This window comes from Gadus morhua, chromosome 11, assembly GCF_902167405.1.
Source record: "Gadus morhua chromosome 11, gadMor3.0, whole genome shotgun sequence".
NCBI classification, from domain to species: Eukaryota; Metazoa; Chordata; class Actinopteri; order Gadiformes; family Gadidae; genus Gadus; species Gadus morhua.
Window position 1 is genome coordinate 19,167,553 of NC_044058.1, and position 15,893 is coordinate 19,183,445.

General features: G+C 46.6%; 1 protein-coding gene across 1 annotated transcript in view; it reads left to right on the top strand.

The window, feature by feature from the left end:
* cdkal1 (CDK5 regulatory subunit associated protein 1-like 1) overlaps positions 1-15,893 on the top strand; it is a 230,509-nt gene that overhangs the window by 129,074 nt on the left and 85,542 nt on the right. The window contains exon 10 of the mRNA XM_030369576.1: positions 8,453-8,598. Within this exon, the coding sequence (XP_030225436.1) occupies positions 8,453-8,598 (146 nt within the window). The remainder of the gene's footprint in view (positions 1-8,452; positions 8,599-15,893) is intronic.

The following is a 15,893-nucleotide window of genomic DNA, read 5'->3' on the forward strand; positions in this document are numbered from 1 at the left end:
AAGTACTCTAAGAAACAGATTAATATTGCACATGGAATTTCTACTGGTCTCTGTGAAGTCAACAGGTTTTAAACACGGTTTTCCTACCAACTAGCACGAGAGAAAATAAACACACATTGGATAAGCCGAGGAAACACCCCTTCGTTTAAAAAAATCCCCTTTTGAACCCATTGACAAGTCGCTAGACGCAAATTCAACGGATTTCCCATGAGCCTTCCCACGCAACCCTCCACTCCCGCATCAGGACAGGACGCGATATCAACATTAATTTGCTGAATCATTAGCATGAATCTGTCATTTAACCCCCGAAAAGAAAACTTCAGGCAAAGCCATTAAAAACAAGCGGTTGATGGACATTCACTTAGTGTAATCATCGGCCTGTCCTCAGGCAGTCACCCCTGCATCGCGGTGACCTTGGATTATTCCAAACATGTCCTCTACCATAACAAGTGTCAGCCTCATGTTAATGACATGCACGGAATCCATGTCATCGCGTGTTGCACAATCGCTGCCTCTTCCCAGAGTCTTCCCGGTAACGACTCTTTTTGTTGAATCCGTGATGTTGATCTAGACTTCCCCGATTCTGCTGTGTCTCAGCGTTCTCGTCACTTACTGTTTTGGGGGTTCATAAATCGAAGCCGAATGCGTCAAACAAACAGGGGTAAAATCGTCCGTGCGTCAGATCGACGTAGGGGGATTTCTGTATGGAGTTGAGTTTCTCCTTGTTGCTTCATGTTTTGTTATTCTCAATGTGTTTACTCTGTCCCTCTACTTTATTTATTTCCTTCACCTCGTGTTGACCTGATCACAGTCTGGAACGCCATGCTCACATGGGACACGAACACAAACATACACACACACACAGACCAAAACACACACACACACACACACACACACACACACAGAAGTGACATGAAGATGGAGAGAGTGACTGAGAACTTGATTTTCATCCTGTCTCCCCCAGGACTTCGGCACCTGCAGAACCGATATGTGAGGGAAGGGATAAAGTGGACAGGTTTTCCTCTCTGAAATAAGATATTATTGGTGTGTGTTTGTGTGTAGCGTAGGCGAGCAACAATTCACAATGTCCCACAAGCATGACGCCCCAGCTTTTTGCCTCCTCGTGGAAGTAAGATTGAGAACTGAGATGAAAAATAGACCCCATATAGCATGCTCGCAGTGAAATCAATCTTCTCTCTCTCTCTCTCTCTCTCTCTCCCCCCTCCCACGCTTCCATATTTGCCTTAGTGCTATCTGATCCGCGGTGGAAGGTATCAGATCTTATTGAGTTAAGCCAGTTAACGCGCCTGCCTTATTTTTCCCCCCCCTCTTCTTTCATTCTACCATGTTTCCCGGCCCGTCCTCCCCAGATGAAAGGGGGGGTACGTGTAGAGAGAGAGTGTGGAGGCAGGGAACCAGGGAGACACACACACAGCTGTGAGGGGTATGGATGGGGGGAGGGAGGGGAGCTGGGGGGGGAGGGGGTGGCTGCATAGGGAGACTAAGTTTCACTGCCCGCCCCCCACAGTGACCACCGCGTCCAGTGTCAGCGTCGGTGTCGAGTTTCCATCTTTATTGCGTCAAAGACGGATTGCCGGTGATCCCGAGGGTAATTTACACACCTCGACATACCCGGACCCCCAACCCTCCCCACCCACGACCCCAACGTACGTGTCTACTTGTTTTTCTGCTTGGATTAATTTGGTGGACACTTACGGAGTGACGTAATTAAAGATTGAGAAAATCGCTGAAAACATATTATTGTCGGAGCATCTAAACATGCACGTGGTGCAAACTGAAAAACACACGTCTACGATAGCTGCGGGAATTGAAAGGAATTTAATCGTGTGATTAAATTATTAAATTATGTGACGCAGATCGGGAGAACTGTCCGGCATCACAAAATCAGCACACATTTTGTATTTATTTTACTAATCATTGCTTTTAATTCTGAGTTTTTCTTCAAAATACATGACGCATGGTGTGCTTGAATAAGGAGGGTCGGAGTTGGATGTGCACAATGTGGAACAATCAGACATTGCTTACTTCCAGATTTGAGTGGGGTCAACGTGTCATTGGCAATGGAAAACAGAACTCTCTTATGTCCCTTCCACGATCAGATTCCAAGCCTGTATCACAAGTTCTCAGAGCACAGAGTGATTTCTTAATTAAATGTGCTCCCGTTTTCTGTTGAGCGTTCAATGTACACTAAAGTGTTTGTTTTCAGAGACTGAGAAAATAAACCAACAATTTGCATGCTGGCAGCTTGGTAAATGACTTAAATTATTATCAATTAATAGCTGCATTGCTTCAGCGTCATGAGTAACTGAGCAAGCAAACCATGTTTGTTTGGTACTACGTGGAACTGCAAATAATAATTAATGAAACATTTATTTTACAGATTGTTTATCAAATATGGTGTAAAATTACTATAAGATCCACTGTGAGAGATGGAGAGAGAGGGACGGAGAGAGATATAGAGAGAGAGAGGGGGGCGGGAGGGGGGGGGGGGCAGGGAGAGAGAGAGAGAGAGAGACTAGTGTCTCCCTGTTACTTGCTCCACCACAGTGTTCCAGATAGAAACGTGACTAGAGAGAAGACTCTCCTAGTATCTCCCTGGTTATCCTCCCGTAGTGCCGGTGGTCTCGCGCCAGGGCCCAGCCAGTCCAGCGGGGGGCTCTTGACGGGGGGGATGTGTTCCGGGTGCCCAGCGGTGGGCGTCGGTGTGGAGTGATTAGAGGCGGTGATGCGCCCTGACAGGCGTGCATGATAAATGGCCCTTTGTGAACCGAAGGGCGTCCTTCCACCTACCGAGGAATCCCCACGCGACCGACGGCAGAGCTCCACCACTCAAACTAACAGGGCCATCTGTTTAGAACCACACACACACACACACACACACACACACACACACACACACACACACACACACACACACACACACACACACACACACACACACACACACACTCTCACACAAAACGAGTCACACACTCACACACCGACACACACACACACACACAACTAGTCACATACACAAAACGAGTCACACCCACGCCGCCACACACACACGCACACACACAAAACGAGTCACACACGCACACACACACACACACAAAACGAGTCACACACACACACACACACACACACCGACGCGCACACTGACACACCAACACACACCAAAATACAAGCACACACACCAAATGACACACACACACACACACACACACACACACACACAATGACACACACACACAATGACACACCGACACACACCAAAAGACACACACACACACACACACACACACACACACACACACACACACACACACACACACAGACACAGGGTGTGAAACGTGAGCTCTCAGACGCATGATTGCGGTCACTGGGGAGTTATCATTGTGTCATGAGATGAGAGAGGATCTAATGAGATGAGGACCAAATGCAATAACAGGCCCTTCATTCTCCCCCCTGTTCCGGCCGGCATTCAAAGTGCCGGTTGGGCACCGGGGTCCGTGCATTGTACTGACGGACCGATGTAGATGACGAGCGCCTAATGAGCAGCGAAGCCCCCCCCCCCGTCGGAGATAATCTAGTCACGGACTCCGCTCAGGAGCAAACGCATGTCGGAGTAATGGGATAAACACCTAGGTTTTGCCTATTTCCACGGAGGGGACGTTGCGGTGTTCCCGTTGGAGGGATGTCTCGTGCGCGGTGACCTCTCACTGTCAGGCGTGTCAGGGTGAGGACCCAACATCCGGGTGAGAGGGGAAAGTGTTTCTCCATGGGGCCGATGCGCTGTCGTACTGCGTTGTGAGCCCTGGGAACGGCCCTGTGTTTGCGTTGGTGTGTTCCTGATGGGGAAACAAGGGACGACCACTCAGAGATGTGTCCTTTACTCAAGTGTAAGTAAGTTGTGTACTCTAGATTTGTCATCTGATGCCCTTTTCGAAGAACAGTGTAGCTTCTGTCAACAGAAGGCCAACTGACATTCCAAAAAAATGGGGAACGATCTAGGGAATAACAAAACGTGAGTTGAGGTGCAGTCATTAGTCTGTTTCGATATTAAACTATGAAAAGAAAAAAAGAAAGCAGAGAAATTGAGTATCAAATAAGAATATGAAGACAATTTCTGTTAGTGGCTTCGGTGTATGTTTGTCTGTACTGCTAAGTCTTCCTCTGTGTGTAATTTCTCTCTTTACTTGAATCCCTCCATCTTGAATGACTTGTGATATGGTCATGAACATAACTTGTTCCCGCTAGAGCCTTTTCATGTCTCCGGATGTATCGGGGACTCATGGACAGTACAGAAGCAGACAAGCTCTCACACACACACACACACACACACACACACACACACACACACACACACACACACACACACACACACACACACACACACAGGGTGACGTTATATATTTTACCAATCAGGCTCTATTCGCCAACCAAATTAATTCTTTCTAATTTGGAGCTTCCATTGGTCAGCCCCCTGCAGTGCTGCGATTGAGCTCGATGTGTGTGCGTGTGTGTGTGCACGCATGCATGTCTTTGAATGAGTGAGTGAGAGTGTGAATTTAAATGAACTTGAGGAAGTACCCTACAATAGATTTTAATTGAGAAGACGGCCTGTAATCAGCATATTCTTCCAGGAAATCATTAAATCATTTCTTCAAATTTTTTCTTTCCATCTCCCCGCAAGACCCAACCCTCCTCCCCCCTCAGTGGTGATTAGCATGGCAATGATAGACGTTTGATGAACGCTAACAGAATAAATCTGACATCTGTAGTCTCTGCGTCTCTCCCCCCCTCTGTCTCTCCGTTTCGCGCTCTCTCCCTTTCCCTCATTTAATCTCTGCGTCCCCCAGGTCATTTTATTAATGCATTCTCATTGAGAATAATATGTTATCAGTTGTATAATATGAATTAATTTTAGCCGTTTTCAAATCTGCGTGCGTGCGTGTGCGCTTAGCGAGTTCCATCTATTAGGGGGGTAAAAAAACGGATGCTGGGCTGAAATAACCTTAGGGAGCCTTTCTCTGTGACACAGCCGGATACAGAACATCAGGAACAGGACGGGTTAGATGTAGGAACAAGACGTGTGAGGTGAAGAGGCTTTCCATCAGGAGACAGATGCGTCCCAATGCCTGTACGAACATATTCGTAATGCTGCCGTCAACAGTTGTGAACAATGCAACGGTCCAGCGGTCGGTCAGACTCCGGCTAGCTGGGAGCTCCAATGTAATAGTCACCGTGTAGCTCAGGAGTTAGAGAAGTCCCGGTGAGGGATTGAACCAACCACCCTCAGACCCAAGATGAGCTGTCTGGGTTGCCTGAGAGTCAGCAATTCGACAACAGTTTAACCATTGTCTGTTAGTCAAACGGTTCTTTGTCATTCATTTTTATTGTAAAGCGCCTAAGGGGTCAGGGAGTCATGCAAGTCGTCTATGCACCTTTGTTTGTTAACTGATGAGCTACGTTTAACATGTATTGAGACATGAATTGACTAGCCACGCACTTCTGAGGGTAAACGGTTTAAATGTCAATCAATTGTGCTCTCCAAATATTTATAAAAAATACGAATATTCCAACGAGCCATCACTTTTCAAGCAAGTTAGTCAAATAGCTCTCGGGCTATGCACCTTTCACTTGCACAGACACTCATTGTTTTGAGAAAAGTGGGCTTGTAGGCCTTAGGGCATGTTTGTAGAGACAGTCTCCGGAGGGAGCTGGATATAGAAAAGACAGAGACAGGGCGAACAGACTACAGGGAGGGGAGACTGGTAGACTAGACAGAGGCCTTTGCTACCATCAGCCCCAGCCGTTAAACCATTGTTTGAATCGGACAAGCTTAGCCTAATGGCCTGTTTGTTGGATGGAAGTGGTGGTACACAGCGTTTATCATATGCTGTAATGCTGGTACGGGGACGTTCCATGCCTATGGTGTGAGTTGATGTTGCGGTTAACTGCTGGTGATGCACCCCCATGTCCAGCCAGCCAGTCTGTCAGCAAAGCAGATCTCGCGAGTTGGCTTGCACTCACAGATTACCGATTTGCTTTGAAGCCCCGACGTACAGAACATATCTGCACCGGGTGTCAAGCCTTGATGTGGGAGGGAAATCGTTTCGGGGTTAACATTCACCTAGGGTTTAAATGCGGTTGTAAAGATAGCAGAGTAGTGGAGGAGTCTTGCTTCTGAACCAGAATAGTATAAACCGCCACCAGCGCTGGAACTGTTATAGCGCTGGAACTGCAATAGTGCCAGAACACAAATACGTCTCCCCTCCTCAAGAAATACGCGTTTCCACTTCTGGGAGGGAACTAGGGCTGGGCGATATGACGATATCATACCGTGGACGATATGAAAGTGTCTACCGGGAGAGATTTGGACATATCCTTTATACTGAGAGAGGAAAAAAAAAAAAAAATTTTTTTTTTTTTTTTTGTATTGAAAAAACAGTTCAATGTTTACAAGATGTTTGCACTATATGACACTGCAGTTAATGACAGATTGTTCGCTACTTACTCCTTTGTAAGCATGGAAATTCAAGTTCAAAATAAAAGAAAAAACTGATCAAATTTGAAGTATGGTTATTTTAAGCCATTTATTATTTTAATTTACTTCAAAAATACCATATCGTGATATATATCCATATCGTGATAGAAAATTACTCATATCGTGATATAAGATTTTGTCCATATCGCCCAGCCCTAGAGGGAACAGGTTTGACTAAGAGACCTTTTCTTCCATAATACTTGTATCACCTCAAAATTAGTGGGGAAAAGGATTACCCAGTCTGTTCGTTTCGCTTGATGTTGTGATAATTCATTGCGTGGCGTGAACTCTTGTCGAAGCCTGCGGGGTTTATCCAAGAGTTTCAGAGAGCTGTGCTCTATCCTTCTACTCTTGTATCAGTTTCTTTATTGTGTCCCCTCAACGGTGAAGTTATTTTCTCTCGCTCTCTCTTTTTTTCTATCCCTCTGGTTTGCGGTCCGCCTCTTTAACCCCCCCCCCCACCCTCTCTCTCTGTTCTTCTATTGCCGTGCATCGCACATGTCACCACGGCAACCCCCCGATCCACGTGTTGCCTTGAAACGGAGACGGAGGAAGAGGGAGGTCGTACGACGATCGGGAGCGAGGACTATAAAGGAGGAAGCGACGCTGGCGCTATGAGAGTATGAGCGAGGTCAAGACTGAGCACTGAGAAGGACGCTTCAAAGAAATGGAGGGGTAGCTAGGGCAGAGGGGTTTGAGGGTCCATCCTTCCATCCAGTCAGATGTGTCCAGCTCCTCCCAACAGCTGGATGCGAGTCCCCAGGTGTCGTCTGGGAGGGGGGAGTTTTTTCTGGGGTACAACGTATGAGGTGAAGCCCTTTGGTGAACGGCGACCGCCACAACGCCACAACACTATGAATATCATTTCTACGCCTCATGCCTAACATCGTCCCCCGGGAGGAGAATCCATGAATTTAAATGTGCTCCAACCTGGGACCTCCAATTTGATGGGATGAGATTTTTGTTTTTCTTCTGTTTATTCGTTTTATTAAACGGACTGGAAAGTGCTTGGAATAGTTTATGGGGTGATATCGCAGGAGAGGGACATTTTTGTTTTTGTCATTGATCAACAGGGAAAGAAAGGGTGGCCGTGCTAAATAGTTCAATTGGTTTGGTGCGTTAAAAAGCCATGTCTCTTTCTTTGCCTGTTTCTTCTCCACTTTCATCAAGGGGATCCTTTTTATTTCTAATATGTGTCTGTTTGTCTCTCTCTTGAGGAACTCGCAACATCTGCTGGGTCCTTGGTTACTGTTGTTTTTGTTCTTCAATGTTTAATGCGTTTGTTTTTTATCCGCTTTTTATTTTTCTCTGAATTATTTAAATAGTGCACTCTCTTGTACTTTATTTTATAAGCTTTGCCGCCGAATGGACCTCCAGTGTCCTTGCGGGGGTTTGATCCCGATCCTACCAAGAGCCTGCGTCCGTACACAGCTGCAGTGCATCGTGTTCAAGACTGTGTGTGTGTGTGTGTGTGTGTGTGTGTTCAAGACAAGCAGTCTCTCGCTGTCTCTTGCTCAATCGTCACTCACACAATGAAACGCTCTCTCACTCACTCACTCACTCAAACTAACTCTCTCTCTCTGTCTCTCTCTCTGTCTCACTTTCTCTGTGTCTCTCAATCACTCACCAACACAATCTCTCTCTCTGTCTCTCACATCCCTCTCTGTCTCACTCTGTGTCTCTCACTCAATCTCACACACACACACACACACACACACACACACACATACACACACACACACACACACACACCCCTACACACATACAAACATACCTACACACACACACACACATACCTACACACACACACACACATACAAACATACCTACACACACGCGCACACACACACACACCCTCCCCCCACACAGCTGACCTGTTCTGTGTGTTTCCCCGTTCAGGAGATGGCGAAGGTGCTGAACCACCCACGGGTCTACGCCTTCCTGCACGTGCCCGTCCAGTCGGCGTCGGACAGCGTGCTGATGGACATGAAGCGGGAGTACTGTGCCGCCGACTTCAGGACCGTGGTGGACTTCCTGAAGGACAGGTGGGTCCACCAGAGGGCCAACCAGGCCGCAAAATATTGTTGCCCAAACAGGTACCTATTCTCGCCTGTGATTGGTAAGAAGGGCTCTCCTTTAGATCGTGTTTTGAAAAGTCTTGGCTGTTTGCGGGAGTTTATGGTTAGGGCTAGGGTTATGGTTAGGGTTAACCCTTACCCAAACCCTAACCATAACCAATCGGAGGAGAGCCATTCTGACCAATCAGGTGAGAAAATGTAAACCTATTTGGGAAAAAAAATAATCGACCGGGGTCGGGGGGTGTCGGAAAGCCTTAAGGGCTGATTATGGTCTCACGTTCACACAACGCAATGACCACGCAGACGCTTTGACGCAGTCGTGAACCTTTATGGTTCTGCGTCGGGTTTTCATGAGTGGATCGATCACAGCCCCTGCTGCTGCGTCGCCTCGACGGAAGGTTAACATTTTTGGGAGGCGCACGTCAGGCCCTTGCGGTGGACGCAAGGAGGGTCTGCAAGGACGTAAGGGGTCGGTAACCCCCTTGCGCTGTGTGAAGGTGGGACCATAATCAGCCCTTTACTCTGAGAAGATCAGCTCTCTGTGTGTTGGATTCCTTTTCTAGACTGTTTTTCTATAATCTCTCTCGCTCGCTGCCTACCTGCACTACTTCCTGTCCCTGCTGTAAACTACCCTCTCTCCAACAAGCTGTGATATGCTGCGTCACCACATTCAGGTGGAGTGAATCATTCGTTTTTACTGCTTATCACATGCAGCCCAAAACCGGATTTTGTTGTTTCCAATTGATTATTCGTCTGGATTAAACGCCAGGGGATCTACTCAATCCCCTTCCTGATGAAATATGTTGTCAGATTATGCTTTGAGTTGATTGAAAATAAACCGTCATGGAACTGGCGGTTTGTGATCGCTCCGTGCGAAAAGGATTGGGGAAGGCTTTGGCCACTGTATATCTCTTTTGATGCTACATTATACCATGTTATCTCTTGAAATGATATCAGGTCAGTGTTAGATGTTGACAGGATTGGCTTCCTGCTGTCATAATAGACCCTCCTAATCTTCTTGTTCGACTTTTTCGTCATTAATGTTGGTTTTTCGTGAGATGAGATTATCGTTTTCAAATATGTTGTGTGTGTGTGTGTGTGTTTGTGTGTGTGTGTGTTTGTGTGTGTGTGTGCCTTTGTGAAGGAAATGTGTCATATGTCGCAAGTTCAAGTCCGACAATGCATGGGAGATTGCGGATCAAAATGATGTCAACGCATAAACACAAAATCGCTGTTTAATCATCATCTTCTTTGATTAAAAATCCATACAGGCATTCCGAGATGCCCGTGTCATTCAGGTCAGGGAACTAAGGGTTCAACTGTATACATAAGAGAATAACATTTGCAGCACAACCGACTATCAAAGTTCAAAGTTCAAAGTACTTTATTTGTCATTGCCATAAAGACAACGAGACAGTAGAGGCAACCAGACTTACACAGCTAAATAATACTAAATAACAATTAGTAAATAGATTTATAAATAAATTCATAAATATCATACATAAAATAATAACAAAAATAATAAAAGCAATATATCTCCATATCTCCATATTAAGGTGCATCAAGTCTTAGAGTGCAGTCCATGGGGGGCAGGGAGGGCTGGGCCGGGGGCGGGGGGAGATGAAGGGGGGTGGGGAGTGGGCTGGTCAAGCTGTTGAGGAGCCTTATTGCACAGGGATAGAAGCTCTTTGCCATCCTGGAGGTGCGTGCCTTTTTTGATCTGAACCTTTTCCCTGACGGGAGTAACAGGAACAGATGATGGGCAGGATGAGAAGGGTCTGTGAGGATGCGTTTAGAGCGCTGCAGGCAACGGGAGGAGGAGATGGACAAGATGTCGGGCAGCTCTACTCCAATGATCTGATCAAAGTCTGTTGTTTCAGAGCATATATAATGAATGGTAAATCGATACAGCATTGCAGCGCTCTCACAAGTAGGTCAACACTTGAACACTTGAGGCATGGCGTATTGGCCAGCTTTTCTGCATGCATATTTAATCTTGAGGTGATGACCCTTTCATCCGGTCACATGCTTGACCTGTGTTTGGCCACAGCATGCATCGCTGTAGGACGGTGGATGTTCTCTGACGGCAACAAAGAGCTATGGCCCACAGCTCAACAGATCACAACAAAGAGGGGAGATCAAACATGCACTGTGGCCTCGCTCCATTCGCTTATTCAACACCACAAGGCATCCAAGTCAAATTTACATTGTGCTGTTCATTTTTATGTTGTATTTGGTGTGTGTGTGTGTGCGCGTGTTGAGCGAGAGTAAATCTTCTGCTATGGTTTAGCATCTACATTGTTATACCAGACAAATTGTTGAAGTCAACCTCATCAATATTTCATCGTTCCCTATATGTCAGTATAGTTTGATGTTGGTTCTCACTTTTCGCTCTTTTTTTCTTTCTATTTCTCCATTACATCACATGCACGTCTCTGCGATGGTGTCACTACTGAAGCGGACGCTGATGCAGGGCCATCAGGGTATATGCTAGTCTGTGCCCACACACGCGCTGTTTTTTAATATATATTTATTAATTTTTTCACAGTTCTGTTAACTGAAAGAGGTACTAAGGGACCGACACATCTAATGTGTTTGAAGCTGGACTTTGTCTTTTGGGAGTGTGAACTGATGTTCTGGTGTTGGAAAAATCACGCTGCACAAGGGCGGTAATTGCCGCAAAAGTGTCTCCATGTAGCTCATTGTTTATTCAGAGGGATACCTGACCAGGCACACAGGCTTACGCACACACACACACACACACACACACACACACACACACACACACACACACACTCGCACACACGTGCACACACACACACACACACACACACACACACACACACACACACACACACACACACACACACACACACACACACACACACACACACACACAGAGCGAGTTATCTCGCCATCAGATCTTGTTTACTTAAACCTCTTGGCAACCTCAGGGTGGCCACTGAGTTGTTGGCTTTAGTTACACACTCGGATGCTTTTCAGTACCACACACTCTGTGTCCGTACGTGAAATCGATACCCATGCATACGCACACACACATGCACGCACAAGTGCACAAGCACACGCTCACACACTGAGCAAGCCACGACACGCTTTGTCTGTCTGCCTGTCTGTCTGCCTGCCTGTCTTTCTGTTTCTGTTTCTATTAAAGAGTTAAGGGAGACACGGAGTGTGGGTCTCAAGGCGAGTGTGCTTCTATTGTTGGAATTGTAACATTTACCCCTACAGTTCCCCTTAGTTTGATTTCTGAAGTCTAAATAGAAAGCCTCAATCATTTCCTTCCCCTGGGAATGTAAATAGAATGCTCCGTAAGTGTCCCGGGAAGTCCAATGCATTCACACTTGCGCTCTACGCGGTAGAAACATCCCAGGCAACCTCCTGATGCTGTTTGACACATCTGATCACAGATGTGTCATGGGGGGGGGGGGGCATTCAGACCCGGCATTTTAGCGCACGTTTGCGCCCTCATATCCCACAAATCCGGCGAAGAACATACAAACACTCGTCCCAGGTATAAACAGGGTCCATGAAGGGGAACTTTTGTAGTCGAGTGTTCAGAAGCACAATAACAGCGGCAAGTGGGAACACATACAAACATACCAGCTCCCTCCACTGCCTCTCTACCCAGGTACTCCTTGCGTGCGCTGAATCATCAAAACACTGCGCTGACTCAGCGGATCAGAGCGAGGTTTATAGTCATGCCGTCGGCCTCCTCTGCTCCGGGCTATACCATCATCTGCTTGCCTCTCGTTTGATTCCATGATATCCAAAGCATACACACACACACCAGCGAGGAGTGTTTTTGGTTGTTTTTCGCTTTGAGTGTTTGCGTGCGGTTCGCCTATGAGAGCACTGAGTCACGGAGTGCTGTTTGCCGATTGGCCCCCGCGTTGTGTACACAGGCGGCGCCGTGTCTGAGACACCCTAACAACATCACTGATGTGTGAAGGGAACCCTGAGGTTCACCCATGTGGGGAGTCTGTGAGACGGTGGGGACCTCGATGGGAACGAGATAAGGGGGCTATTTGCTTTGTTTTCTTCTTCTTCTTCTTCTTCTCCTTCTTCTTCTTCATCGGTTTCTGATTGAAAGATTGTGTGTCTGTGTGTGTGTGGGCGTGCGAGAGGAGGGGCCTTTTTTCTAAAGCCTACATAAGTAGGCATTTTTTTCTAATTTGGCCTACATAAGTAAACTTCACCTGACCCGGGTCAGAGCGGTTTTGTGATGAGTCGTGCGTTCTGCTGACAACAGAGACCTAGAGCCATCAGGTTAGAATATCACCCGACTGGAGGCGTTTAATAGGTATCACTTGCCGCCTGTTTGTCTGTCGATATAACTCATTGTTTGCTCTGAAGGATTCCTGGCTACACACACACACACACACACACACACACACACACACACACACACACACACACACACACCTGCGCAGCCACATGCAAGCACACTTGCGCAGACACACATACACACTCACAGACACACACACACTGGAAGGTACATGTACTTTATCGTTTCTCCAAACGGCTGCATGCCAAGACAGCTGCAAAGGTCACCAGCGGTCAAATGCCTCAGGGCTTCCTTATCAGGTGAGCTTCAGTGTAGAGCACAACATGTTTCCTCAACCACACTGTGCTTTCACTTCTTCTGAGGCCGGAACTTCAGCAGCTGCTTCGGCTGTTTTATTCTTTTGGAGTTGAAGTAGATAGTTCCACTTTATACCACAAGTCACCTTTTTCCGTCAGGTTTTTTTCTACGGTAGAATAAACGCACTGTGTTGTTACACCCCCCCCTAGTCTAGGGGATGGAGGCGGTGACAGAACACTGTGCTTTAAAAGAAACCAGGACATTTAGTGGCATGAGGGCCAAATGACTAGCATGAGGCTGGACAGTGATGCTGCAAGAATTAAGGGTGAGCCTCGGACAAAAAAAAACGTTGAGTTCGCCTAGCTCTCTAGCTCATCAAAAATGGGGCACCAATTAAAAGGGCACTCAGCTCTGCAAGCATCTGACAGAAATAGAAGCCTACCGGTTACCAGCCAACCTGCTCTACCTCCTGTTCCTTATGTCGCCCTGTGTTTCTTTGTTCGAGAAGGTCCATCGAGAGGCTCACCGACACAGGCTGGCGTCGGGGTCACGGCAAACCAGTGTGTACGCCCACACAGCTAAACCCCCCGCTACGGCTCATGTATTCAGTCTCAGTGAATCCCACGCCGGTGGAACGGCCGGTCCATGGCTGATGAGGGCTCATGCTGTGTCTGAAGCAGAGGCGCGGTCCAAACATGTGGTGTATTAACACCACTGTGTCCCGTATGCCCCCAAAACGGGCTACGGCTAAGCTTCCACAGCTACGATGACGTTAATAATGGAAGAGAAGCGAATAGATTGTACAGCCAAGCCGGGATAATTGTCTTTGGGCCCCATCTGGGAAATACTTGAAGGTGATGCGATGTTACTTTTTCTTTCCCTCCTGGAGTTTAATCGCTGTATGTAATGGCCTTTGGGATAATGCATCCAAATTACACTCCATTAATGAATTGCACAAATGGGTCTTTGCTATGTCTCTCCAAAAAGAACTGGTGTTTTATTATTCCATTAATTTTGTTGCATATTAAATAGGCTCTGGCGTCTTGCCATGGAGTAATACCCATATCTACGATGTCTATGTGGGGTTGGACGTTAAATAGATAGTTTTTGAGAAAATATAGAAAGTCTGGCCTTTTGTCATATGGTCATAACCGATGGTGTTTTCAACACACTATATTGTATAACATGTATGTCAATTTCAATGCTTCAGCATGCGCCATGTCGGCCCGGTCACGAGACAATATGAACTGTGTTCCAACACTGCGGACACGCTGAATGGCATGGCGGATTAAAACATACTTGGGTCTGATTGGCAAATTATCCAATTTCCTCCCCTCAGAACGGACGAATTGTTCTCCGCCGTACATAATTCCTATGTCTGGTGAAATGATTGTTTTATTAAAGCGGTTAATTTTTGCTCCATTCCAACCAACTCTCACTCGCATCGCACAATTCTCTCTGATCTCTCATCAATTAAATTCATATTATGAAGTTCAGTCTTTATGTAATGATGTATGGAGGAAATCCTATTAGCTGGAATAAGGCTGTTATAGGCCGTGCTAACGTATGGCATGGCGGTTGGGTCAAATTAGAGTGCAACAAGACAGAGCGAGAGAAAAAAGAAGGACTCTCTGGATTTGCCAGCTGCTCGTTGATGGTTTTGCTGCAATAATCAGGTCTGATTTCCCCAAACAGTTCCTCGACAATTGTTCCCTCTCAGACTCCGCCGAGAGAAAGGGAGAGAGACTAACACACACACACATTTCTCGCGCTTATAAAATATCAGCACAAATAATACATTCTGACCACATAATCAGCTTTACTGTTCAATTCCACTCTCTTGGTACACGTGGGCATGACCCATACAGATGAGGCAACTAATCACGTTTCCACCTTTCAATGGGTTTGTTCGATTGTAGCCGTTATATATCCCACGGGTGTGGGGGAAAAACCTCATAAAACATATAGAATATAACACATCCAAACCCGTTCGGACCACATAATCAGTGTTATCGCTTCATGTAGTTGAACGGTTGGTTCCTCTGCCGTTCCCCCTTCTCGTTTGTTTGCATTACAGACCCCATCAGGGCCGGATTAACGGCATTCACACGATGCAGACAGCTGCTCCCCGTCTTCAGTGGTGCTCCTGAGGGACTTTGGCATTTGAGCTGCTGGATGGATGCTCTAGGGTAGGCGGGCGGGTGGTGCTGGTGGTGGTAGCTAGCTCAACATGTGATTGATTTACGCAGCGCCAACAGCTGACCGTTCCAGTGACCTTTGGCCTTCCAACATGACCTCTGATGCCCAGGCTACGCCCTAGACACCCACCCTTCACGGCATAATGCTGATAACCAGGACAGCCGTTCCCTTGCCTCACTCTCCCCTGTTTTTAAATAAGGAGGATTGCGCAATGTTTGGCTAGCGAGCTAAAAAATCTGCCTTTCTATTATAATTATGTTGAAGCAGTTCCTGGAAATTAAAGCATTATGCTCATTGTTTTTTTTTTTTTATTCCTGATTCTTTTATTTCTGTGGCCACATCTAAAAGTTCATTAAAAACAGTTCTGTGTTGTAGTTTGTAGTACTGCACCAGAATACATTGTGTTAAGAGGCCTTGCTGCCCTGACATGAAGAATAAACGTATTTAAATGTGCACTTGT